Raw genomic sequence first — 27,577 nt, 5'->3', positions numbered from 1 at the left:
TACATGATGGGGGTGGAGAAAGGGCAAAGAAGATGCAGGATACCCTGTGTATTCTGGAGATTCCTAAGAAAATGCTTTCATTTCTTAAAGTCTTCCCTTTTAAAATTTTCTTTCATTTTTCTTGATTGCATCAGAGAAAAAGCGTAATGTAAGCAGAATTAGGTATAATGTGAATTTGCAGTTAACTGGCCCGAAAAATGGGCATGAATAAAACTATATTTGAGGATTCATACATTCAAAGATAGAAATGTAGCCTTTTGCTCCTTTAGGAAAAATAATTTGTTGGGAAATTTTAAATTACGTTAGTGCTGCTAATGCAGTGCTTCTTAACTTGGGTCCATGAGCTTTTTTTTTTTTAATTTTCAACATAGTTGGTTTCATATGTAATTCTGTGTATTTTATTTTGTGCATTTAAAAACATTATCCTGGGGCAGCTAGGTGGCACAGTGGATACAGCACCGGCCCTGGAGTCAGGAGGACCTGAGTTCAAATCTCACCCCAGACTGATAACGCTCACTAGCTGTGTGACCCTGGGCAAGTCACTTAACCCCAACTGCCTCACCCAAAAAACAAAAACAACCATTATCCTGAGAAGGGGTCCATAGGCTTCACTGGACTCCCAAAGGGGTCTGTGACCCAAAAATGGTTTAAAAACCCCTGACGAACTCAATTTTCCTATCTTCTGTGTTCTCACTCACCTTACTTCATTATGTTGTGAAAGTGATTTTTTAATTGATAAGTGAATAAAAGAGAATAAAATACTGTCATCACCAAATGCTCACAATGGGTGGTTTGGTCTCTGGAGAATTTAATTAGTTGGAGATACAATCATTTATCTAACTCTTTCATAAAACTCCTAAAGGTCTTTCATTTCTCTGTATTTTAGCACTCAAAGATTCCTGTTACAATCAGTCTTACACACTGGCTTTTCAGGAAATGAGAAAAAAAAATAAAGTAAAACTCAGTCTAGTGTTACAGGAACCTAAACAGAGGTAACCACACAACCTCTACTCCATCTTTTATCCTTAAATGTTCTAGGCTTGTAGAAGGTTAAGTGAGGGTCTGGAAGTTTGAGAGTGTGTCCTTAGCTTCTTTCAGGAGAGAATAGTAATTGATACAATAATATTCTTCCTTTCCCTTTGGACATATCAACAGTGGTCTCCTGGAGCTAGCTGATAACCGTACAGGGAAGCCCACTGTTAAATTTTTAGGATGAGCATTCACACGTTGGGCATTCCACCAGGAATGGAACAAATCAGGGCTTGGTTTGTCGATCTGTTGTTAATTAGGCTAAAGAAGATAATGGAAAAAATGTTAACAATACAGATTAAACTTAAAAGGGTATTCAGATATACATCCCCTCCCTCCGTTGTTGAACATTTACTAGCGCATGTTATTATTTATGTTATTAACCCCCTCTCTTTTTCATTCATTAAAAAACTAGGTCAAGAAAAATAATTCAAATTATCCTGATATTAACATTATAGTGCTACCTTCCCCTGTTGACCAAAGGTGAAGTGATGGTGATGTTCTTTTTAATACAGTATGTGAGAAATATGGGAATGGTACAGAATGAGCCTGCTTCAGTGCTGGGATTCAAGTACCCCTCCTAACATATACCAGTTGTATGACTCTGGGCAAGTCACTTAGCTTCTCAATGTCCCTAGACAACTCTTTAAGACTAAGTTGTGGAATGGCGGACTATATTGGGGGAGTTATGCTTATATAGAGGTTTCAGAACAATGATGTAATTTTAGGTTTTTTATGGAGTTTAAAGATTAAGGACAGGAAAAGAAAGGATTTTATGATATAGGATGAGGGAGACAAAAGGGAATTCTTTATGGTTTAAAGATTTAAGGACAGGACAGGGGGACACAGGTTAAAGATTAGACACAGGGAGAACACAGGATAAGGGAGACAAAAGCAATTCTTTTGGTACAGGTTAAAGAGAAGCTTTATGATATTTCAAGATAAGGGGAAAAGGACTTTAGGATGCTCTCAAGCTCAGGAGGGGCCTCACAAAGTACTGGAAAAGCAACCTTTAATATTCTTCTTAACCCCTAGGGTACTACTGTTTGTATTCACATGACCTCCCACCAAAAAAAAAAATAATAATCAACTAATATTTCTCTCATTATCGGCATCTTCTATCTTCAGATCATTTACCAAAAGTGCACATTTAAAAATTAATATTTGCTTTTACATCACCTTCATTTACAAACATATCCACCACTGCTTCCACCTTTACCCAGGAGTCTGTACCTTAAAAACAAAGTAGAAAAATGATTTCAGCAAAATTCTCCAACCTGTTCAACTGTCTGCCAGTGTTCCACCTTCATGATCCCTCCAGTTTCATGAAAAAACAAGGGAGGTGCATTTTGAGAAATATATATGTTAAAATAATTAGATAACTAGTGTAAGCAAAGCAGATGTTAAGTAACCTCAGAAAGCTTGTAGAACATCAGAGTTCAAACTTACATTTGTAATTTATTTGAGGAAATATATAATTCATCCCCCTAAGTCCTTAGTTGGCAGATTCAAATATGCTCTTGGCCTATCATAAGTACTTGTAGAGGTTTGCCAGAGGTCTGAATGAGGAAGAGCCACATTTTTAGTACTGGGGCTGAAAAATGAGGTCTGTAACATGGATGTGATGCTACCATGAGGCACTGGGGATATGATAAGCACCTAGTAGGGCATACGCATACTGACATCTCAAGGACCTGCTCATTTTTTGAAACTGTTGTGAAATTGAACTCAGGTCTTTTTCCATTCTCCCACAGTGTTAGGGAATGAGGAAGGACCTATATCTGACAGTGATCATATCTGCAATAATTACTTTCTTTCAAGGAAACTTTGAGGTGCCTTGGGGAATACAGGAGGCATGTGGCTCACAGTCAGGGGGTAAAATCCCACATAGGAGCTCATGCATTTAGTTTTCACAAGCTATGAAGGCCACATTTGCAAGAGGTCACAGAATCCTAGATTTAGAGGTGGAAGAGGCCTCAGAGGTCATCTAGACCAAAGATGTCAAACACACCCAAGTGCAGCCAGATTAGGACGTATGTAGTAGCAAAGCACATGTGCCATTTCCACTGTTTAAATGATATCTTTTTCTGATACTGAACCATTTGAGAATGTCAAAGACGTGGGTGGCAAAAACTTGCCTTTCTGAATCTTCAGTAGCTTAGTTTTCAGTGGCTATGATACCTGTGGGAACAGTTGGCAGGATGCATCTTCACAATTGCTTCCCAAGAGGTTAAATGATTTGGCCAGTCACATAACTAGTAAGAGTCCGAATCAGTTTTTAAATTCGGGACTTTCTGGCTCCAAATCCAACACTCTTATCTACTGTGCCCCTTCTTTTAAATTTTTAAATACTTAAATGTATATACTGTCTTCCTACAATAAAATATAACCATATTGAAGGCAAGCAATAGTTGGGTTTGTTTTTTGTTTGCTGTAGGGTTTTGGTTTAGCAGAGTGCCAGACATGAGGTACTTAATATATACTATTTGACTGATGATGATAATTATTGTTTTATTTTATTATTATTTAAGAGAATTATTATTATATATTTTATAATATATATTACATATCATTATTATTAAGGGAAACCTCTTACCTCCTGAGGCAGTCCATTCTATTTTGGGATAACTGTAATTGTCAGGAATCTTTTTGTTAAATCAAAACTAAATTGCCCTTTTATAACTCCTAGCAATTAGTCCTTCCCTCTGACACCAAAGAGAAAAACTCAAATCCTTCTGCCTCTATGACAGGCCTTCAAAAACTCAAAGATAGCTATTACCCCACCCTCCAACCGAGTCTTTTCTTCTCTAGGCTAAACATCTCCAATTTCTTTAACTGAACTGCATGTCATGATCTCAAGGACTGTCAATACCCGATTGCCTTTGGGATAGTTTCCAGTGAACAGTGTCCTTCCAAAAAATGTGGTGCCCAGAACTGAATCCAATACTTTAGTTGTGGTCTGACCAGAACAGAGAACATTGGTACTATCACCTCCTTACTCTCAGCAGCTGAGACTTTCTTAATAGCCTGAGATCACATTAGCTTTTATGATTTCTGTACCACACTTGTCAGTCGATAAAAATTTGGTAAGCACCTGTTATGTTCCAGGCACTGTGCTAATTGCTAGGGATACAAAAGAAGGCAAAAGACAGACCCTGCCCTCACAGAGCACACATCTAATGGCAGAGACAATATGCAAACACCTAGTTTTTTTGTTTTATTTTGAAAGATAAATTCTTTTTTTTTTTTTTGGTTGGGCAATGAGGGTTAAGTGACGTGCCCACGGTCATACAGGTAGTAAGTGTTATATGCCTGAGGCCGGATTTGTATGTAGGGAGAGATTGAAGATCGGTCAGCAAGCACCTGTCTGTCAGATCTGTCAATCACTGTGCCAAGTACTGAGGATACAGAAACAAAATTGAAATCATTTCCTGCCCTCAAGTAGCTTACATTTTAATGGGGGATGTACATATATGTGGATACAGTTAATACAAGAGACTTGAGGAGAGAGAGGGAGAATTTTTGTTTTGTTTTGTTTGGTTTTTTTCCAGTGAGGCAATTGGGGTAAGTGACTTGCCCAGAGTCACACAGCTAGTGTTATGTGTCTGAGGCTGAATTTGAACTCAGGTCCTCCTGAATCCAGGGCTGGTGCTCTATCCACCGCGCCACCTAGCTGCCCCCAGAGAGGGAGAATTTTTGATGAGGCAATATGTAATAAAAACTGCAAAACTATTCATACTCCTAGACATATTCCTGGGCCCATGACCCTACAACTAATACTATACTATGTTATCAAAAGGGGAAAAGCTACAAAAAGTATTCAGAGAAGCTTTGTCCATAATAGCAAAAAAAAAAATTAAAACATGTACCATTAACTAAATAAATTTTGATACACAACATAGTGGAATATTAATTCTCCATAAGAATTGATAAGAAAAATGAAAAGAAGCATTGGAAGAGGTGTATATAATTATAAGGACTGAAACTTTGATTTTCATTTTGTATAGGGAACTTCGAGATGAGGAAACACCCTCTATCAATACAGATTGGCACCTTCTCTGGAATGGAAAGTTTTAGAGAATTGCCTAGATCAGAGGGGTCAAACTCAACTCAGCAAAACTCCCTAATATAGGCCAGAACCAGATTAAAATGTAATGGGGAAATCTTTAACAATATCAATAAAAATACAACATAGAGACAGTTGATTTGTGGTTTTCTAGGTCAACATGCAGCCTGCAGGGATCCATTTCTATTTGATTTTGACACCACTGGGAAGTTAAATGACTGGCCCAGAGTAAACTAGCCAATGTGTGTAAGAGGCAGAACCTGAACCCAGGTTTTCCTAGCCTTGGCCAAGGCCAGCTTTCTACCCACTACACCATGCCAACTGTCATACACATATCTACATATATATACACATATACACATATATATGTATCTGACTTCAGTTATATAAAAGAAATCAGAATTCTGTCAGAATTTGAAAAAAATATATCATAAGTAGAAATAGAAGTAAACAGGGTATTTTTACAAATTAAACACTGCAGATAATGATACTCCTAGTTTTGTTGTTCAGTCATTTTTTAGTCATATCTGATGCTTCATGACCCCATTTGAGGTTTTCTTGGTAAAGATACTGGAGTGATTTGCCATTTCCTTCTCTAGCTCATTTGACAGATGAGGAAACTGAGACAAACAGGGTTCAGTGACTTGCCCAGGGTCACAGAGCTAGTGAATGTCTGAGGCAAGATTTGAACTGAGGAAGACAAGTCTTGCTGACTACAGGCAGAGCACTCTATGCAATATGGAGCCACCTGGCTGCCCATAGTCAATGTGGCTTTCATCTTTTTTCCTATTTGAATGACTTTCTTGTTGATGATTACTTGGGTCTAAGATTACATAAAAGGTTAAAAAGAAACCTCATATGTCCTGGAAGTTACGTTACATGTGAAGAAGAAAATGAAACAGACACGGTGTGTTCCCTTTATTAACTTAATATAAACTAGATAAGCATATAGGAAGGCCGCAAAGAAGAATTCAGTGAGGGAGACTAAACTGACTGTGAATAAATATTTATCTTTTTATATCTGTATATGACAGAGGAGAGGTGATTGGTTTTTTTTGGAGGGGGTAGGTAGGGCAAGTGACCAAAAACAAGGAGATCCCAGGAAGATGTGAATCACGGTGATGAAGCAAAGTGGGGCATTTAATGTAAAAGAGAATAGGGTCAGATCAGAAACTAAGATTAATGCTACAGGAAAAAACTAGACACCATTTCAATTAAGAATCCTATTTTAAAAGAAGAAATAATTTCCAAGAGAAGTTCAATTATTCCAATGTTTTCTTCTCTTAGTTTGACACTATATTTTAGTAACTTATGGCGTACAGCTATGTTTTGTACATACTTTATTCTTCATGTATCTTTTATTTCATTTGGTGTGGGTATATCCTCTAGTAACAGATTGCTGCCCTTTCATGCCTTAGTAGATGGTCCTCTAGATTTCCCATGCCTGAAAAATTAAGTACTACCCAACCACATCTAATGATGAAGTTCTCTGAACTGAGCTGGACTGCTCTTCAGACAAAAGACCAACAGTCCATCACTGGGCCTACATTCAAACCCTGGCAGGTATTCTATTCCATTGGCATTGCCTTCAAGAAACAAGGATCATCCCCCTCCCCCCCACCATAACAATGAGCATTTAAGTGCAGGGTGTTAGTGCAGGAAGTTTTGTACATAACAAAAGATAATATAAAGGCCTTTACTCATCACAAACTAGAAAAAAGTGGTTGGAAAGAAAGTTCTTCCATCTTCTTACTGTTCATTTATAATTTCCCTTTGCAGATCTATTGGTTCAAAGATGGAAAGCAAATTTCTGCTAGAAGTGATCACTACAGCATTCAAAAAGATCCTGATGGGACCTGCTCTCTCCACACCACAGCCTCCACCCTAGATGATGATGGAAATTACACTATCTTGGCTGCAAATCCCCAGGTAAAGAGATGTGACTCCAGGCTAATCAGGCATCCTGATCCATAATTCTTTTACCAGGTCTTCAGTCTGACAGTCCCACTATTTAGTTGAAAAGTGAAGTCATCCTTTGGCTTATGTGAAATTTTGTTTTTTCAAATGCTACCTTGTTAGAAAATAGAGAACCTTTTAGTTAATGGAAAAGGTTCCTTAACATTTGCCTTAATTAAAATTTCTTTGTTTCACTCATCACTTCTCATTAATCACAACAGATATGCTTTTGAAGGAATAATTTTAGATATTCACTGGTGAAAGAAATACAAATGTAATTAGTTAAGACCTGGAAATATACATTAAATGAATAAATAAGTGAATTAATTAGCTAATTAATTCAACACTTACTATGTGCCTAGCACTGTGCTAAACCTTTGTGATACAAATGGAGAACATAAGACAGTTCTTGCCCTCTAGAAGCTCAGACTATAATTAAGGAAGATAACACATAAAAGAAAGCTGTGCCCCTGGGTGGAGAGAAAAGCCTGGAATTACTGAGGGTATAGTGGCGAGGTGAATTGTCTGAGCTCATTAAGTTGCATCAGAAAATCTATCACAGTGCTCAAGGTTCTTAAAGGAATTGAGGCAAGTCAGGTGGTAAGACCTGGAGGACCTTAGTATGCAATGGCAAGTCAGAAGCTTAACTTGCAGTTATGGGAAATGGAAGCTTTTATGGCAATTGGGTGGTGTGTAGAATGTTCTTTGTGATCTTTCATGGCAGGCTAGGAAATAAATAGGTATTGAAGAAGATAGTTTTGATGTCAACAATGTGGTAAAGTGTTTTGCAAACCATAAAACACTGTTAGGAATGCAGATTTCAACTTCTTCATGTCTTCCTATTCTGTTTGATTCTTGCCTGTTTTTGTGCATTTGCCCTCTACAGAGTATCTACCGTGATCGCCTTCCTTCTATTGACTTGGGGGTACTATTACAGGGTTTTTTCTCTAATTCTTGAAAATTTAAGCTTCCTGAAGGCCAGGATATCTTTGTGTTTGTATCCCCAGTGCTTCACATGTAGTTGGTACTTAATAAATGCTCACCTGCTTTTTTTGACCAGACATACTCTTGGAAATTATTGTTGTTATCTTGCTGTAGCCTGCTCATAGCCTACACACTTCTTTACATTGCCTTAGAGTTATATATAATTTTAATTCTAAGATCATTGTATTCCCTGATTTTAAGACATATGAAGTTATATCACTAGGAGTAGAATATTGGTATTAAGGAGATGGACAGTTTAGAAGCACTAAAAATACTATGATTTTCAAAATGTAATCCAAATCAATCTTCTATGTCATTCTAAGGTCAGCTTATTATTTATATATAGGGCCCATCCAGGATTCAATAAGTCTGTAGGCTGCCCATCTAACTGAATGTTGTTGTGATGTGGTTTATATGTCTTAAAGTCAGAGGATGGGTATTGGGATTGGGTATTTTTTTTTAAAGGAAAGATAATTGATCTAGATTGGAAAGGGCCTTTAGAGGTCATCTAGTCCATCTCCCTCATTTTACAGGTGAAGAAAGTGAAGAACAGAGAGCTTAAGATAAATAGATTCTGATTGTGTTGCTTATTATTTATATGTTGGGCACATTATTTCCCCTTGTAAGGATTTGCTTTCCTTATCTTCAAAATGAGGGAACTGTATCTATAGCCTTTCTAGCTCTAAATCCTGTGATTTTCTAACCCGTCCATATAGTGCTACCTTACATACACTTGTGATTGAAAATTGCCCCGGGGGGGGGGCAAGGTGCGGTTAGGTGGCGTGGGAGATGGAGCACTGGCCCTGGATGCAAGAGGACCTGAGTTCAAATCCAGCCTCAGATACATAACAGTTGCTAACTGTGTGACGCTGGGCAAGTTACTTAACCCCATTGCCTTGCCAAAAAAATAGCCCTCGGGGTGAAAGTGGGATAGGAAGATCTCTAGATAGACTGTGACCACAGTATTACTTGATATAGTCTTGGAAGAAAAATTTCCAAACAGTATACAGCCTGTGTGGGATCCCCCTAATTTATGGCTTCCTCTCCTAATTCCCTTCCATTCACGTAGAGAAGGACTTAGGGAGCAGCCATAGGCTTCCATAACCATTACAACTGCAGAAAGAGAGAGGGCCTGATATCAGGACCATAACATAGGCCACAGGAGAGTGGTTTGTGGCACTGGAGATGCTGCTGTACTAAACAATGATTGGACCTTCATCACAGGTCACAGAATTCTAAGAGAGCCTTCTCTGAGGCTCCCCAGTCCTATGAAATCCTTTCAGTGCCTGTTCCCCACCAAGTGGAAGAGGAGAGGTGGGACAAGAAAAGAGGCTGAATTGTTGACTGATCTGTTCCAAGCTGCAAAGAGCCTGGCTCTTCCTAGCCTATTTCTCCAACAAAGATTAGAACAACATGCCTGCTTTGGTAGCCCCGGGTGGGCCTAGCTTTTAAGTGAAGTCATTAGAATTCCAGAGGCCATTCTGACGTGAGCCACTTGTGGCTCCAAATAACCTCCAAGGCTACCATACCAGTCTAGAATAGAATATAGGTAGTAAAACAATCTACTCCTTGGAAGTCACCTTACCTACCTAGATAGTCAAATAAAGAGAGTAAAGAAGCAAAAGGTCTGGCCATTCTCACGTGGGATAATAAGGCCTTGCAGCTAGCTCGATAGAGACATTTATCTCACATTAAAACTGCCATGGGAGATTTTTTTTATGCCCCCTGCAGCCTGAACAGATGCTCTTCAAGCTTCTCAACAAGGCTTTGCCAGTATGTCTTAATCTTGAGTACAAAATTTTCTGCTTTTTGAATCTTTGGTCTTCATTTAGCAGATATTGCCAACCACCCAGAATCATGCCAAACCTCATGTTGGTTTTATGAGTCACCACATAGAAATTGTGTTGAGATTTACCACCAATTAGAATCCAGAGTGGTATTTGAAATGACAGGTGGCAAACCATTTTTGTGCCTAATCCCGGGCATGCTTTATGCTTTGCTGCTACAAGCATACCTCCACAGAATTGTCTAACAGAGTATTTTGTCATACCAACCTGGTAACATCTGTCAGTCTAAAGTCATTTGCTATGCTCTTAATTTTGCAGATTATAATATTAATACTCTAAGAAGAGCCATATCAAAAGTAGGCCCTGTTCCTAAACTTTTTTTTCAGGCTCTCTTAATTTCCAAAGCATAAGATGGTTTGCATTGTTGTGTAGCTTTTTCTGCTAAGCTGAATTTCGCTTCCCAGAAAGTTAGTTCTTTATAAAGTGCTGTGGAAGAACCTGGAGACCATACAGTTTTTATTTTCTATCTTGCTTCTTTGTTTACTGAAAAGAAAAGAAGGCTGGAAATGGAAAGCAGGGGGAGACTTCCTCCCTTTTATGGTACATTGCAGCCTGCCATAATGTGAAATGACCAGAGGGGAAAAGAAGAGAGCTGGAGTGGAAAAGTTAGTTGGTTAATGAAACCCAGATGGTCAAGATTCCCTGAATAGTGCAAAATGATTACAGTAAGCAGCCAGATAAGCAGGGTGAGGACCAAGGTTAAGAGGAAGATGCTGAAGTTCAATGAGGGCTATTTTATAGTCCATAAAAGTAGAAGCCCTTTTCAATGATATTTTCCCACCTGAATTAATCTTTCTGGAGTAAGCAGCCCTTTCAAATTCTGGTTGACAATGTCCAAATTCTGCTTGGGAGAAAACATGCAGCAATGACCATGTAAGCTCCTGTGTATCATTTTTGGTGTATGCTGCAGGAGAATGAAACAGCCCCAGTTCAGTGAAAACAATGAAGGATCACATACCATAAGACCAAAAGTGAGGCCAAAATGAAAACCTAAGAGAGAGTTTATTTTAGAGCCCAATCCTATCTTTAAAACACAATTTAATCTTAACACGAATGTTGTGTTCTGTGTTTGCATGTTGCTAAGTGACCCTGCTGCATCACGCCTGGATTCTGGAAATATTCTCCAGCAGTTGGTAACTTCCGATGGTTGCATATCACGCTTACAAGAGGCAAGCTTTTGCATAGACATGAGTGATACAAATTGAATTTGATAAACCATGAAATATAAATGTTATTTCCACTTTGCATAAATAACAGGCCTTATGCAAGATATTGAATAATTTTGCAGGCTGAGGTTTAATGCAAAAAACCCTGTCAAGTTAAATATTCCAGCACAGCCCTGGCAGTGCAGCATTGAGCTCTACAGGCTTGTTTAGAATTCGAAAGTCACACACAGCTGGGCTTGTTAGAGAAAGGTGGTCTTCTTGATGATGTTTAGTTTTTGTATTGAGAGGCTTCCGGGCTCTTTTCTGGCAAGAGTTTCCTTCCCTTCGTGTAGAGAGCACTATGCAGTCATGGTGGAGATGGACAAATTAGTAACATCTAATGGAGTAGCAGGAACAACTAAGGATCATGATTATTAGGGCTAATTTGTGCAAAATAGGAAGAAAAAAAATGGATAGCCCTTAATTCTCTAGGACTAGATACTTTCTCACAAAAATGAGAGAGTGTAAATTTGGGGATCTGACCTTTTAATACTTCCAAGTTTTGGTTTCATCCATCTGTGTATTCATTATTCAGATACTTACAAAATACCTACTGTAGTCAGAGAACTATGCTAAGTGCTCAGGGAGACCACAAAGTTTAGAGGATTGTTTCATCTGATCCTTGACTTTTAAAAATAGAATTTTTGAAGTGTTACACTTTTTTTAATGAATGAGTGAATGAAAAAGCATTGATTAAGCACTTTCTGTGTGTCGGGCACTGTGCTGTGTGCTGGAGATGGTCCCTGTCTTCAGGGAGCACAGTACATAAAGGGGAGTGTTGACCAAGACAAAGTAATTTGGTCCACAAAGTTCATGAGCAGAATTGTAAGGGAATAAATTAACACACCCCATTCAAGAAGAGAATGATTATAGTTCACGGTCCATAACTGAAAGGGAAAGAAGGAAAGGGTAACTTCATGGGGCCAAGGCAAACTGACAAAGAGAAGAAGGCAGAGAGTCAGTAATGAAGTAAAGCATAGCTGGGGCTTTTCCTGAAAAAGTGGTCCAGGAAAGGCAGCCACTATTCTAGAGAGTGGTGGATTCAGGGCTAATAATTTTAGAGCTATATATAGCCCTCGGCTTCCTTCAACTCTTTCTACCTTTCAAATATTTCAACCATCCCCTACTAAGAAAGAAACCAAAAAACTTCCCAATTCATCTACCAAAACAGAGATCCAGGAGGTTGAAGGGAAAGATGAATTTTCTTCTTGTAATCAAATATATATACTTTTATTCCTAGATCATTAGATTTGAAAGGGAATTTTAAAGGTTCACTAGTTCGGCTTCCCTTTTTTTAAAAAAACAAACAAACAAACAAACAAATGAGGAAATGAATTCCAGAAGCATAAAATCACTTGCCCAAGGTTACACAGTTAATTGGCAGAGCCAGGATTCAAATTCCCGGGCTTCTGACTCCAAATCCAATATTTTTCTTTTTTCTTAAACTACACAACAGCTACTTCTTTTTACTTACTGACTCACTGCAGGCAGCTGTGTTTCCTCTCCACGTCCTAAAGCTAAAGAATGTGTTTTTAGCATATCTAACATATCTTCCTTATAATAGCAAAATTTCAGTTCAACAAACCAATTAGGAGACCCTCATAAAGTGTTTTGTAGTGGAATCTTACTTATAACATAGGCCAGGTGAGGACCTTTCTGAGGTTCTTCTGTTTTGTAACTTTAGTGCACTTAAAGGGCTTTGGAGATGGAGGGGAGAGAGTACTGCTATTCAAAAACTTCATACATTTCACCAGTTAGAGAGTTATCTAGAATAACATGATCTGATAAAAGTTAGTTCCTTTCTGCACCCTCAGCTCATTTCTACTAAGATAAATCTAAACCCAAGATTTGTTTTTGCTGTATTTTAATATTTTATTGAACATACAGCCTTACATGACTGTTACTTCAAGTGACTCCTATCACTTAAAACAAATAAGCAGTCAAGCAAAACAACAGTTGGCCAGGTCTACAAATATACGCCTCATTCTACCTCTAAAGTTCCCCACCTCTAGGCCAAGAAGCCGGAGGCTTGCTTCATCATCAGTCCCCTAAAGTTATTATTAGATGTAGCATTGATAAGGGTTCAGTATTGCTTTCCTTTACAATATTATGGCCATTGTGTGCAAAATTGTTTTGATTATGCTGACTTCACTCCGTATCAGTTCGTATAAGTCTTCTCACCTTTCTCTTTTTTAAATTGCTTTTTATTTTTCCAATTAATAAGCATTTTTTCCTCTCCCTCCTATTCCTCTACTATCACCACTGAGAAAGGAAGGAAGGAACAAAAGAAGGAAAGGAGGGAGGAAAGCTCTTTTAACAAATATGTATAGTCAAGCAAAACAAATTTCCCCATTGGCCAATGTCTTAAAATGCATTTTATCACCTGTCAGGAGACAGACAGCATATTTCATCAAACCTCTGGAATTGTGGTTTGTCATTGTAATGATCAGAGTTCTAAAGGCTTTGCAAGTTGCCTTTCTTTATAATGTTTTGTCATTGCACAAATTGTTCTCATGAATCTGCTCACTTCATTCTGCATCAGTATCAGTTCATAGAAGTCTTCCCAGTTTCTTCTGAAACTGTCCATTTTCTCATTTCTTACAGTGCAATAGTATTCCACTACAGTCATGTAACTTGATTTTAGCCATTTCCCAATACATAGGGAACTTCTTAGTTTCTAGTTTTTGTTACTAGTAAAAGAGGTGCCATAAATATTCTTATACATATGGGTCTTTTCCCTCTTACTTTGATGTCTTTGGGCATCATAGATCTACTAGTTAAATCCATCTTTTTTCCTTAGAATATGACTGACTAGATTTCTAGATAATGCCACATTGTAGTAGTAGGTGACCCTGAATTCCTTTCTTAAATCTTTAATTGTTTTAAATACGAATTTAAGAAAAAGAGCTGAAAAGATGATTATCTATGAAGATATGAATGTGCAGCTTAGGTTTTTATGTTAAACATATATTAAATTTAATCTGATAGACTTCCTATGTCACCTTCTGAATTTCTTTTTGTTTTATTGTGTATGTATGATTTTTAATGTTTTATTGACACCCTTTTATTTTTTCCATCACTATCACTACCCAACATCCATCTCCTCCACACACACAAAAGCCTTTCCTCGTAACAAAGTGACCCTGAGGTCTTGAAGGCTCTACCAGGGTAGTACAAGCCCTGGCAATTCCTGTTCAACTGGAAGGATTTCAGGTACAGGCCTCACAATGAGCTGTGCTTGCCTGTCACCCAAGGACCAGCCTCAGTAAGTTTAGAGATACTCATCACTAGGAAGTCAGGCACCAGATGGTTTTTTTTTGTTTGTTTGTTTTTGCCACAGAAATTCACAAATTCTCTGCTGAGGCATGGAGGTATTAGGATCTATAATTATTAATGATTGGCATTTATATAATGCCTTAGTGTTTATCAAGTGCCTTTTATATGTATCGTGGGAGGGAATACTCCCATGAGTGGGATCATATGTCCTTGAAATCCTGGGGTACAGTTTATTCCAGCATGATTTTGGCCACAATGAAAACATCTACAAATGCAAAAATTCTGTCCTTGAAATGAGAGGAAGTATGGCCAACCCTGGAATCAGAAAGACCTGGGTTTAATTCCTTTCTCTAACATGTTTTGGCTGAGTGGCCCTTGGCAATACACTTAACCTCTCGATTCCTCAAGCACATCTCTAAGACTGACCAATTTACATTGTTAGAGTGAGTTCCCACACATTGGTGAAATCATAGGTTCAGATTTTTTTAAAAAATCACTAAAATGTCAAAGCCTATAATGAGGAAGCCATGTTACCTATTTACACAATTAGAACTATTCACATAAAACAAAATGTACTGACTCCTATTCTCCATCCTCTCCCCAAAACAATTATGGATTCTACATGTTTATTTATTAAAACAAACATATGCAGCCTTTTGGCAGAACATCAGCATTTTAAAGTATAATAGGGGTCTTCTAAGTATGTGACCACCCGGCTTTCCTGTTGCAGTTGGAGACTTCCAGGCTTAGATGAGCCTCATTAGGAGACTCTGAACCAGCTTAACAATTACGCTTATGCCAAGTATTAACCAGTAGGTCAGTATGAGGGAAGTTGGCCTCCCACAGCCTGTGTTTTGGGTACAAATAAGTATAAGGTAAACCCCAATGGAACTGGTTTCCATTAGTAAAATTACACCTCATCTTTCATGAGGATTTTATGAGAATTCTGCCGAGTATGTCTGTGGTCATGACAGGAAACATTTTAAATGCTAGTTAGAGTCTGTAAGGAATATGCCACACATATTTTTGGTATCCTTATGTGATATTCTTCCTGAGTACAGAGATGATTCCACTTATAACCACTCCTTCCAGCCCAGTAATTCCTCTCTCTACTTATCTCTCTCTCATGCTCAGAAGTCATAGAATGTGAAGATTTGTAAGAGACCTTAGATATCTTTAAAGTCAAAATCCTTTATTTTAGAAGGGGGAAACCAAGACCCAGAGAGATGGAAGTCTCTGGCCCAAGGCAACACAGCTAGTTAGTGACACATTTGGATTTCAAACTCAGGCCTACTGACTCCCAATTCCATGGTTCTTTGTGCTACTCTGTGATGCCTCTCTTCTACCTTCTTGCATTCTCTTATTCCCCATGGAGAGTAAGATGGTTAGTCTAGTCCCTGCAATGAAATTGTAACTTTCTTCAATCTCTTGAGTCTTCTATGTTTGCATCTTCCAAAGCACCTAGCATAATGACTGGGATGGAGGTGTCAAAATAATCAGGTGGCCCACAACACTCCCAAATAAGGACCAACTAGATTGAAATTTAATTTTATTTAATTATTTTAAATTTAATAAAATTTAATTAATATTCAACAAAATAAGTCAGGGATCTTTATGTACAGTTTAGTGGCCTTGTTTTTATTTGAGTTTGACACCATTGTCTTAGGACATAGTACTCACTCAATAAGATTTTATTGTTTGGATGACTGATTCTGCAGCAGTCAGCAAGCATGTATTAAGCAACTATTATGTGTTATATGAGATGATGGGCATAGCAAAGGCAAAAATGAAATAGTCCGCGCCCCCAGACCTTAGGAGCGAGCTAATACTCTCTCTTTCTCCAAAAAAAAGATAGTGCCTTGGTAGAAATAGATGACCAAGATTCTAAAATCCATACTTCTTTATCATGCATGGAGAAAATATGTATGCATCAGCTGACCTGATTTCATCAATAGGAACACTCTTCCACTGATAGTAACCCCTTCACACCTTGTTAGATAATCTTTATGAGTTACTGTACCCAAAAAAATTAGTAGAGTCAATAGTTGTAGAAAGTTAAGATGTGTCTTTTACACAATATATTATATACTTCATCAGTTGTAACAACATTTATGTTAATAGCACTATTGTGCAACAAATTGAATGTCAATCCTTGGTATATATTGGTATCTTTACCAAACTCAGAGATTAAGAAGGAAATTGATGATCTAGAGAGCATCTAGAGAAGGATAGCCAGGATGACGAAGAAAGGCATTGAATCTATATGAAATGAAGATCAGCTGAAAGAACTAGGAGTGTTTAGCCTGGAGAAGGAAAGACCGAGAGGAAATATGATAGCTCTCTCCAAGTATTTGAAGGGCTGTTAATATGGAAGAAGCATTAGACATGTAGGGTCATAGATTTAGAGCTCAAAGTTATCAAAGTATCTAGTAAAAGTGAGGAAACTGAGACCCCTAGAGGCGAAGTAATTTGTCCAAGGTCATCTACTTAGTATGTGGTAGAGCCAGTATTCAAAAGTACATCCTCAGACTCCAAATCCAGCTTTATTTCTACTATGTCAATTTACCTCTGTTCAGACTTGTACTTTTTTGCTCCAAAAGGCAAATCTGTGAACAGTGGGTAGCAGTTGAAAAGAGGAAAATTTGTGCTTGATGCCAGGAGAACCTCACAATTGAAGCTCTTCAAAAATGGAATGGGCTGTGCTGAAAAGTAGTGGTTTCCCCCTCTATTGGGTCCTTCCCCATTGGAAGGGTTGACGTAGAGGCTCAAGTATGTAATAATGGAGATCCTATCTAGATTGTATACAACTGAGGAAATTCTGTGGTGCATACACAAAGTTTGGCTTCTGTAAGGTATTCAGAGTTCCATTTGCTATACACAATGAAGGCTCTACCCCACAGCAAGATGACCAACTACCTCTGAGTTTTTAAGTATTATGGTGGAATTTCAGAAGATGAAATAGTCTTTACAAACCAAAGCAGAACGGCCAAGTGTTGTTAAGAGTACTACATAACTACAGATCTTTCAAAAGGCTAAAAAGCAAGCAGGTAGAGTCCTGTAGAATCACTGACCCAGAGTAGAAAGTGACCTTAGAGGTCTGATCTTCCATCTAGTCCGGGAATGTCATCTGCTCTATTCATGAGACTGGGTTATCCAATATGGGTTTGAACACTTGTTATCGTGGGTTCCTATCTCACAAAGCAGTCCGTTACATTTTTATACAGCTCTGATTTTAAGGAAGCCATTTTGATCTGAAATCTGCCTCCCTATAACTTTTCCCTGTTAGTCCCCTGAAGCAACATAGAGTAAATCTATTCTCTTTTATAAATGTCAGCCCTTCACATTTTCAGTCAATGACCATGTTTCCCTTAAGTCTTTTTTTTATTCCTCCAGGCTAAACATCCCTAATTTCATCAACCATTTCTCACTGGTTCTCCCTCTCTCTCTCATGGCCATTCTCCTTTGGATGGAATCCAGCTTGTCAATGTCTCTGCTAAACTGTGGTACACAAAATTGAACATCCACCTCCAGATATGATGTGACAGTCTTACAGAACTAGCCCCTCCATTGTTCTGGACTCTGTGCTTCTCTCAGTGTTACACAAGGGACATAAGGTTTTTTGGGAAACGTATTATGTGGTTATCTTAATGTGCCTTTGCTTTTATAGCAGTTTCCTTAAAGGAAGTTCAGATCTAGAGAGCCTTCAAAGTTCTTATTGGTCAGAGTTGGCATTGCCCCTCTAATCATTTCCACTTTTAATCCTGCTCCCACTTAGGGACCCTTAGTCAACTACCCAGGAAAAATACCTTCCTGACACCAGAAAGGTAAAAGACACCCCTGCTTTCAAGGAGCTCACAATCAAATGAAACTGGAATTCTGTGTATATTCATGGAGGAGGGAAGGGGCTCAGGCATAAGGTAGAAAGAGGACATTTGTTAACTTGGCTAACTACTCTGGATAAGAGTTTGATGAGGAAGAAATTCAAACAGAAGGTGAAGACGGTAGGCTAGGGATTTCTAATCCATATTATTTGGACCATTTTTTTGTAGCTACATTAAAGCTTTCTGCCAAATTTATGAATGCCCTAAAGAATTTAGCAAATAAAAACTATTTTTCCTGGTACTTAGGCCATTATCTATAAGTAGATCCATTTTTATAGTTATTTAACACCTAGTGATAAAAATCTTTAGCAAGGCTATGCTCTTGGATGAGACTATGATGTTATAATATGTGTTATATTATATATAACTACAATGTTATACTCCAAATACAATACCATTTGCCAAAGACACTTCTCACAAAATGTTAATTACACCATGCCAATACTTAATAGTTTTGGAAGTGATGCCATTGGTCATGCAATTTGAAAATTACTGGGATTGGAGAAATGTGCTCCTGGGAAGAGTAGAAGAGGGAATAGAACGTTCCAGTTTTTATTTTGGCATCTCTGACAAGCCATAGATGTAACATCAATACAAAATCATATCAAAATATTTCATATGGAGGCCTCAGAAATCACTGTAGGGCACATAAAAATGTAAAGGGAAGATGTCGCTCTTCTCCCTCCTTCTACCTCTCCCTTTCTTTTTTTCCACTGGTGCCATCGGTTAGCTTAGATATCGATCAGCAACAGTCCAAGCAGCAATAGTCGCAATTGGTTTGCTGAATCATCAAAAGCAGTCCTAATGCTTATAGACAGCTCTGGAAGACAGTAACAATAGATACCAGATGCTGAACCAGAACACAAAAAGAAAAGACCCTCAGGAAGCACATGGTGTTTTTTTCTTGCTCTGAAAATCTGTATCAACAGCCAATATTATCAAATCCTCAGGGAAAGGGGGGGAGGCACTCACTACATCACTGGGCTCAAAAATTTTCTTTCTCCCTGGGGGAAATGTTTTTCTGGAAAAGGTGAGTTGTTACTAATGTTACAGGCTGATCCACTATAAAATGTCTTGTTGAAACCAAGAATGATGAGCACTGGGCAAGAAACACAGAGGCAATTGGCTTTGAAAGTATTCAATTTTGAATCATTTTCCTCCTCCTTTTTTATTTTCCTGTTATCTCTGACAGGGCCGAGTGAGTTGTACTGGAAGGCTGATGGTACAGGCTGTCAACCAGAGAGGCCGCAGTCCTCGTTCTCCGTCCGGCCAGCCTCATGTCAGAAGGTATCTTATGTATTTCCTTTGCATAGATACTATAACAGCAAAAAAATTCTGCCAGGATCATGGTTGGACTCCAAGACAGAATATGTTCAGAAGACAGTCAGTACATACTGGAGGTGTTTTTACATTCAACACCCTTCTTGTATTTCTTTACAGGATGTTATGGGTCAAGATAAAGTTCACCTTTCCAGTGTTGAAAGCCTGTCAGAATTCCCTGGGGGTTGGTAGAGAGAAGAAGAGACTTTACAGTTTCACTGTTTCCAAATAAAAAGCGTATTTTGTACAGAGTGCAATACATGAGAGTGCTAGATTTTTAAGTTTGAGGACCTAGGTCCAGATCCTGCCTCTTGTGTCTACCTATGTGACCTTGGACATTCTCTTTGGGCCTGTTCCATCATCTGTAAAATGGACTCAGTATCCTTTTAGGTTCTTTCCAGCTCTGAAGCTACAATCCTGTTATTCTCATAAGCAAGTATTTGTCACTCTGTTTTGAAAAAGTGAGGAAGTTCATAGCTTTCTCTCCAAGAAGTTGGTCATTAGATGCATCTATAAGGTGCTTCTTTTAGGATTCCTTCATTTAATGACAAGAATGCAGGAAAGATCCCTGATTACATCAGGAATAGAACTCCCAGCAGTACAAATTAAAGCCTGACTATGAGTTTGTATAGAAGTCCTTTGGAGTTGCTTTGAGCACACAGAGGTTAAGTGACTTCCCTTTAAAAGAACAGAGAAGCCATTCTGAAGATCATCACTGATTTTGTCTTTCTTGGCAAAAAAAAAAGTCCATCCTATAAGGAGTTTGTGTTGGAGGTTACAGTTGAATTCCCATTGATCATGATTATACTGGAGAGGAAATATATTTAACACACCCCTTTGGTATTGTTTAATATTATTATGGGATGTTTCAGGCAACCCCAAGGGCTTCTGTTTAGCATTTCCCACAATAAGTGGGAACAAGCTTCTAAGGTATTATAAAGGATAATAATTCATCTCCATCTCCTCATTTATGTGGGCAATCAGGCTAGGTCAGAAAAGCTTTCCCTCAGAGCAAAGGGAATTATGCTGAAACCTCCAACACCAATCCCCTAATGGATGGGTCTTTTATGACTCAGGTAGCAAGAATGGTACCAAGAATGTGCTCTCTGCCCATAGCCTAGCTTATAAAACAGATATTGCCCCTGCCACAGAAAAGTAACCTCAAAAAGTTCTAAATGGAAGCCATAGTCCACAGCAACAAGCATTTTGTCTACAGGCCTTTATGAAAAAATAAATATACAGTAAAAAGAGTAACAGCAGATGCAAAAAATTTTCAGAGTGTGACAGAAGGGAGGAGAACCTAGGTAAATATCAGGCAATGTACATGTATATACTTCCTCCACAAGACTGAATTACAGATCCACCCATGGATGTGTATATTTCAGACACAGTGTCTTTGTCTGTGATATTTGGAAAAGCCCTCTTTGTTTGCTCTGTCCAAATTTAATTGAAACTTCATTTTGGCAACATCTGGAATCCTTTTATTTATTTTTAATTGCTGTCACAACTTATATTAAAACCTGTTTTTCTGGACATGAACACAAAGGAATAATAAACTTACCATGTGCCTGAGTCAACCTTTTAGTTTCAATTCAGGCTCACCCTATTCTCCATCTCTTTCTTTAGTCACCTGTATTCATGCAAAAATAATGTATTTTTGACCCCCTGGTCATTTACATTCATTTGTGCTATTTGATGGGGTTTTTTAAAATATGCATTCCAATAAATGAGATCGTTGCACATATATATATATATCTCAGTGCTTCCCTAGAGTATATTTTCCTCTTAAACTAGACCTGTGCCTGGAGCAAGAATAAATGGATTATAAACAGGCTGACAATTATTTGTCTGTCACAGTAAGAACACTTTGAATTTGTTCCACTATTGCTTTCTCTATTTATGTGTTCTTAAACTTAATTCACTGTGACTCCTGGCAGGACTCCTTATTTTTCCTTGTGCTGTCTTCTTTAGTTTTCTCTGAAATTAGTTTAAATTATTTTTCTCCTAAGGATGAGTTCTCTAACTAGACTTTTCAAAGGGAGAAAGAATATAAAGCACACATACCTGATAGATTTCTCTTGATTTTCATATTCTCTTTAAAAGGACATTTTTGTAAATGTCATTGTGATCATGGAGTCAAAGGAAAATATGTCTCGCGCTCTGTGTATATGTATGTGTATGTATGTTTTCTAGATGGTATGAAAAGGACTAGGGACAACTAGGTGGCACAGTGGGTAGGGAGTTGGGCCTGGAATCAGGAAGACTTGAATTCAAATCCGGCCTCAAACACTTAGTATCTGTGTGACCCTGAGCAAGTCACTTGACCTTGTTTGCCTCAATTTTCTCATCTGTCAAATGAGCTGGAGAAGGAAATGGGAAACTACTCCAGTATCTTTGCCAAGAACACCCCAAAAGGGGTCATAAAGAATTGTACATGACTGAAAATGACTAAACAACAAGAAAAATGAAAAGACCAGGCTTCGTATCCAAAATGAGCCTTAATGCAAATGTGTCAGGATTTCATAAAATAAATATTAACTTTGAATCTCCCACAAATCTAAGAATACAGTGGAAAGTTACAGTAATTTCTGTTGAAAAGTGTTGGAAGCAAATTAATAGACAACAGCTGCTGCTACTTCTCACACAAAATTAAAGGGAAAAAAATACTTCATTTGGAAAAAGAAAATTTTACTGTGTACAGGGTGTTCCAAAAGTCTTGGTGCTATTAAAACTTTAACATTGTACTCAGACTTTTGGGTTACCTGTATAATACTCAATTTTTTCATTTACCTTCGTTTCGATTTGCAATAATTTTGAAAGCCCAAAGATGTCAGAAGTTCAAGCAAGATTTAACACTATGAGAGCAGTATCTATAGAATCAGAAAACCTGGCTGGGCTCCCATCTCAGCTGTGCCAATTTACTTACCTGGGCAAGCAGACAGAAACACAGACAGGCAAGTCAGCTTTGAAAGCTATAAATTGGATTTGTTATATACTTTAAAAGAAAAGCAAGCTATACATAATAGAGACCTGTAATTTCATGTGTAATCTTTTTTCTGTTCTATTATGTATATGGACATAAGGGTTTTATTTGGTAAGTTCAAAAAAATTTTTTTATATTTTGGGCAAGTCATTTAATTTTCTGAGCCTTAGTTTCCTCACTTGTAAAAAGGAGGAGGTTGGCCCAGCTTGTCTCTAAGGTTTCTTCCAGCTGATTTTAAGGCCTACTGCAGTGCATACACCCTTAAGTTCAGGATTTGTCCCCAAATGAAATAATAGTTTCTAATGTTTTTTTATTCCATTATTGGTTGTCAAAAAAACTGAGATTAAAAAATAGAGCTATGTACCAATTAATTTATTGTGGGGGAAAAAAAATAAGAGAGCTGAAATCTATGTACCCTGTTTCAAAGACCCCGATCTAGATCACGAGACAGTGGAGATGAAAATGAACCAATTCAAGAACGATTTTTCAGACCTCACTTCTTGCAGGCACCTGGAGACCTCACTGTTCAGGAAGGAAAACTATGCCGAATGGATTGCAAGGTAATTTGCTAACTGATACTTCCTCTCTCACTTCATCTCAATATCATTACTTTATTTCTCTTGTGGAAAGGTGATATATGTTTCTCATTATTCGTAAAACACCTTCCCTGCACATTCACTATAAATATATGAGTGGAGGTGTTGAATTTGGTTAACTTGATAAGAAATGTTAATAAAATCCTCCATCCCTCCCCCCATCTTATGTTTATTTTGTGTCCAGATTTTTTTCCATTCTCCATTTCTAACAGAAATTGTAAAGATGCCTCATTTTCAGTGTCCCATTATCTTCTGCCCTATTCAAGATCTTTGCCTCTAAATTTTCATTTCAAGCATTTAAGGACTGGATTATTAATTTCTAAAATCTTTGGGGCGCCCTCTGCTGGTTCTCTTCATACTACAGAAAACAAATTAATATCTGTTTACCGTATTTTTCCGTGAAAGAGAAACAAGGCCTTTTTCTTTTTTCAGAGGTTCAAGAGGTATTAGATGTATTTTATTATTTTGCTACTGCATTATACTGCAAAGGGGTCTTTAAAACAAGATAAATATAGTTCAGATCTTTTAATTGTAAAAATGATGTTAGACCCCCCAAAAAACCTTTTTTTAAAAAAAATCAGTCTTGTTTAAGATTCAACAAATACAAATGTCTTACTTTCTGCCCTCAGTTTAAGCCACATAATTTCAGGGAAATCACTGACAAGACATACTTACAAGTAAAAAAAATTTTTTTTTAATTAGCAAATATCTCTATTTTGATTTTCTTGCTAGGATCTAAAATAGGATAAGTAAAATGTTAGTGGAAAACTGAACCAGATGATGACATGCTATAGGAGCTGCTGCAGGAAAAATGTCAATTATACATTGTAGTTGCACACTAAGCTTTATTCCTTCGAAATATGCCAAAAATGAGCTTTTCACCCCTTGGGTACATTCTTAGGAGCTGACTCTCTTTGATTTGGTACTAAGCCTGAGGAAAGCTTTTTCCTTTCCACTAAGTGCAAGTGTGTATTTCCCCATTCCCCATTCCCACACATTTCTTGAAAATCCAAACTGTCCAAAAAGATGACTTTTAACCCTGGAAATTATACAATGTTACTGTGCCTGGGGGGCAGAAGGGAGGGGGAAGTACAAAAGAATGGCTGAGGGAATGGAATGAAGGGGTATTTTCCTTTTACTTCACACGAGTGACTCTTCCCATTGGAATAGATCCAATATAAATTGGACGGTTAGAGCAAGACAAAACACCAAGCATTTCTCCTCACTTAGAAAAGGAACTTAACTAAGTAGGTTGGCCTTGTTGTTTGAGAAAAATAGATCCAACCTGCTGTGACACCTTTTGCAGTTCTCAGAGAAGCCTGGGGCCTGCCTAAAGCATTTTTCCACCATTCCCATCTCTACATTGCTATCCCTGGTGGTGACAGTGATGCAAGGGCAGTCAGTTATGCCACTGAAAATGGGGAGAAAGTAGTGATTGTACAGGTGGAAAGGTGACCAAGGTGAGGGAGTACATCCCTCTCCAAGTCTATATATTCATGCTACTTTAGTGCCTAAACTTCTTGTTTATGTCCAAAGGTTTTCATATTCATTCTGGCTATCTTCCTCTGTGGATCTGATCCCCAAGAGAAATTTGACTGCTTTACAATAATTGGAATGTCATTTGATTTGATTTTTTAAAAATTCTTACAGAAAAGAAATCCTCCTTCCATGCTGCTCTCTACATGTGAGGAGGCACCTTTAAAAATGATGAGTTTGATTCAAAGGATTTAAATTCAAAGCACTATATACTGTAGGCAGGATTAAATGAATGACATGTAGCCAGAATGGAATTTGGAAGTTCAGTGACAGATTTTGGCACAGTTGCGTCTTCAAAGGGAGAATTGTTTTATAAACCAGCTGACATCTTTTTTTTTTTCCTGACATCTTTTTTGTCTGTGAATTTCCCATGAGAGAAGAGAAGGGGGTTGGGAAGTACCTTTAAGTGGTACTTTCCTCCCATTCTGAGTCAAGGGCAAAACTGGAAAGAGCTGACAGATGGCAGCCCTCCTCTGGCTTCACAGTGCATCATGTTATTAGCAATTAAATGGCTTTTATCTGATCTCTGGTCAACACAACTGTCAGGATTTTAAGATATTAAGATGTTTTCATTGTGATTCTAGTTTGTGGAGAGTGCTTTCTGGGTAATCTCAAGTTGCTTTTGTTACCCAGTTTCCAGTGTTATTAAAATAATCATCCTTGGCACTGACTGAAATATTAAATAGTATTTCTTATAGTTTTGGCAGTCCCACAGTGAAAGAAGTGATTCTTCTGTATGAGGGCTGAATAAGGTATTCATCATTATCATTACTGTCATTGCTATGCATCTTTCTTCCCTAAAATTCAGCTGACATCATCTCAGTAATGCTCATATACTAGTAAGGTCATAAGGCCTTAAACTTTGTTTATCACCATTTCACTGATGAAAATTAAACTTTCGCTAACAAGGAAGTCATAGTATCATGAATGAGAGAATGAAAAGTATTTACTGAGCACTTACAGTATGCCAGACAGTGGGCTAGGCACAGAGATAAAAGTAGAAAAGGCAAGACAATCCCTGCCCTCAAGAAGTTTACATTCTAATATGGGAAGACAAAATTATATATTTTGGCATAGTGGCAGGGTTTTTTTGACCAAGGAAGTCACAGGGACATTAAATGTAGTCAGAGCAAATGATTTGGCACATCCTTTCTGAGAATGGTAGTACTGATTTCATTACTGTTACCAGAGCAAGAGGTAAAAAGTCAAGGGTGGAAGAGGAGTAGGGCATGCACATTTGCATGCCATAGAGATGGCTCTGGAACAGCTTCAGGGGGTCTAGATCAATCTAAAAATGGTGAATGGCAATAGGATCCCAGATCAAGATCATAGAACCTTAAGGGTTAGAAGGGACCTTAAAGGTCATCTTGAATCACAGGATCATATGTTTAGAGCTGAAGGGAACTTTAGAAGTCATAGATAGTACCATAAAATTTAGAAAACACCTATTCTGAACTCTTAATTTTACTGATGGTCTATAGCCCAGGGAGGTTGAGTGATTTACCTAACATCATACAAATTGTCAATGGCAAAGCTGTGATTGGGACTCAGTTCCCCTTAATTCCAAATTCTGGACTTCCTTTCACCAAGTCCTATGAAAGCATTAATGCTTTCAATCACTGAGATGTAGGCCAATTACCCAAGCAGTCATTCAGATTCTCTAGGGAAAGAAATTTATTTATCTCAAAAAGTACCCATTACATTATTCAGGAACTCTACTTATGAGAAAGTTCTTTTCTTTGTTGAACCAAAATCTGCCTCTCTGTGACTTCTACCCCACTGGTCCTAGTTGTGTCCTCTGGGCAACATAAATGTAATCTCTCTTTCAAATAACAACTGGGAGTTGCTTCAAATATTTTGAAGATAATGATTATGTCCACTTAAAATTTTCTTTTCTCTAAGCTATTCAGTCCTATTTTTGCCACCTATTTCCTGATTAGATTGCGAGTTTATTGAGGGCAGGGATTTTTTTTTTGCCCTTTTTTTGTATCTCCAGCTCTTAGCACAGTGCCTGGTGCCTTAATAAATGTGTATTGACTGAATATCTTACCTTTCCAAAGCTGTCATTCATTCTGTGAATCTTTGGCAACAGATCTGACTGCTAAACAGAAAAAAAAAAGCTATCTTACACAAGGAAAATTTCTTAACCTAAGGGACCTTGAAGGCCATCTAGCCCAACCTCCCATCCCCCCTTTGTTTTACTAATTTGGAACAGTAGCAAGCTATTGTGTGTTCAAAGCATTCTGAGTTTCCATTAACTAATAACTTTTCTGATTAAGGTCAGTGGATTACCAACACCAGATTTAAGTTGGCAACTGGATGGAAAGCCAATTCGCCCTGACAGTGCTCACAAGATGTTGGTGCGTGAGAATGGTGTGCACTCCTTGATCATCGAACCTGTCACATCCAGAGATGCTGGCATCTACACATGTGTAGCCACCAACCGAGCTGGGCAGAACTCATTTAGCCTGGAACTCATTGTTGCTGGTAATTATTTTGGAACACCTATGTGTCTCTTAGAACACCAGACTCTATGATACTCTTTTCTGTATGTTTCGCCACACCATTCCATTTGCATATCCAATCACCATTTTATGTACCGTCAAAATGCCAACACAATCAGTACAGGTACAAGACTTTGCAAATGACTTGTACCAGCCAATAGTCAGCCATTGCTTTTATAACAGTCTCTTTCCTCTTTCCTGACTACTTCCCACCAGCCTAATTAAGGGAGAAAGAATTCCAAGCAGCATTTTTGCCAGTTCATTCATCTTTCTGCATATAAGATTGTTTTCTACTGGAAGAGAGTGACAACTACAACTTCCAACAAGCTGCCATTATAGCTTTTTGCCTGCTTGTGTCTAGCCATTACATTTCCAGAATTTACCTTTGCATTAC

At 38.0% G+C, this 27,577-nt stretch overlaps 1 protein-coding gene and 1 long non-coding RNA gene across 4 annotated transcripts in view; one reads left to right on the top strand and one right to left on the bottom strand.

Moving 5' to 3' along the window:
- The window catches only part of PALLD (palladin, cytoskeletal associated protein), a 545,699-nt gene that overhangs the window by 511,477 nt on the left and 6,645 nt on the right, over positions 1-27,577 (top strand). For all 3 annotated transcript variants that reach the window (XM_020997846.2, XM_020997845.2, XM_078148314.1), the window contains 4 exons: positions 6,875-7,024; positions 19,437-19,531; positions 22,975-23,107; positions 26,959-27,166. In XM_020997846.2, coding sequence (XP_020853505.1) covers positions 6,875-7,024; positions 19,437-19,531; positions 22,975-23,107; positions 26,959-27,166 — 586 coding nt within the window. The remainder of the gene's footprint in view (positions 1-6,874; positions 7,025-19,436; positions 19,532-22,974; positions 23,108-26,958; positions 27,167-27,577) is intronic.
- Positions 832-26,961, bottom strand: LOC110215993 (uncharacterized). The gene is made up of 3 exons (XR_002326663.2): positions 26,730-26,961; positions 2,209-2,262; positions 832-1,290 (listed from the first exon to the last, which is right to left on the bottom strand). It is a non-coding gene; the product is annotated as an uncharacterized LOC110215993 (long non-coding RNA).

This window comes from Phascolarctos cinereus, unplaced genomic scaffold (genome assembly GCF_003287225.1).
Source record: "Phascolarctos cinereus isolate Bilbo 61053 unplaced genomic scaffold, phaCin_HiC Scaffold_9;HRSCAF=440, whole genome shotgun sequence".
Classification (NCBI taxonomy): Eukaryota; Metazoa; Chordata; class Mammalia; order Diprotodontia; family Phascolarctidae; genus Phascolarctos; species Phascolarctos cinereus.
This window is presented reverse-complemented; position numbering and strand designations above follow the sequence as displayed.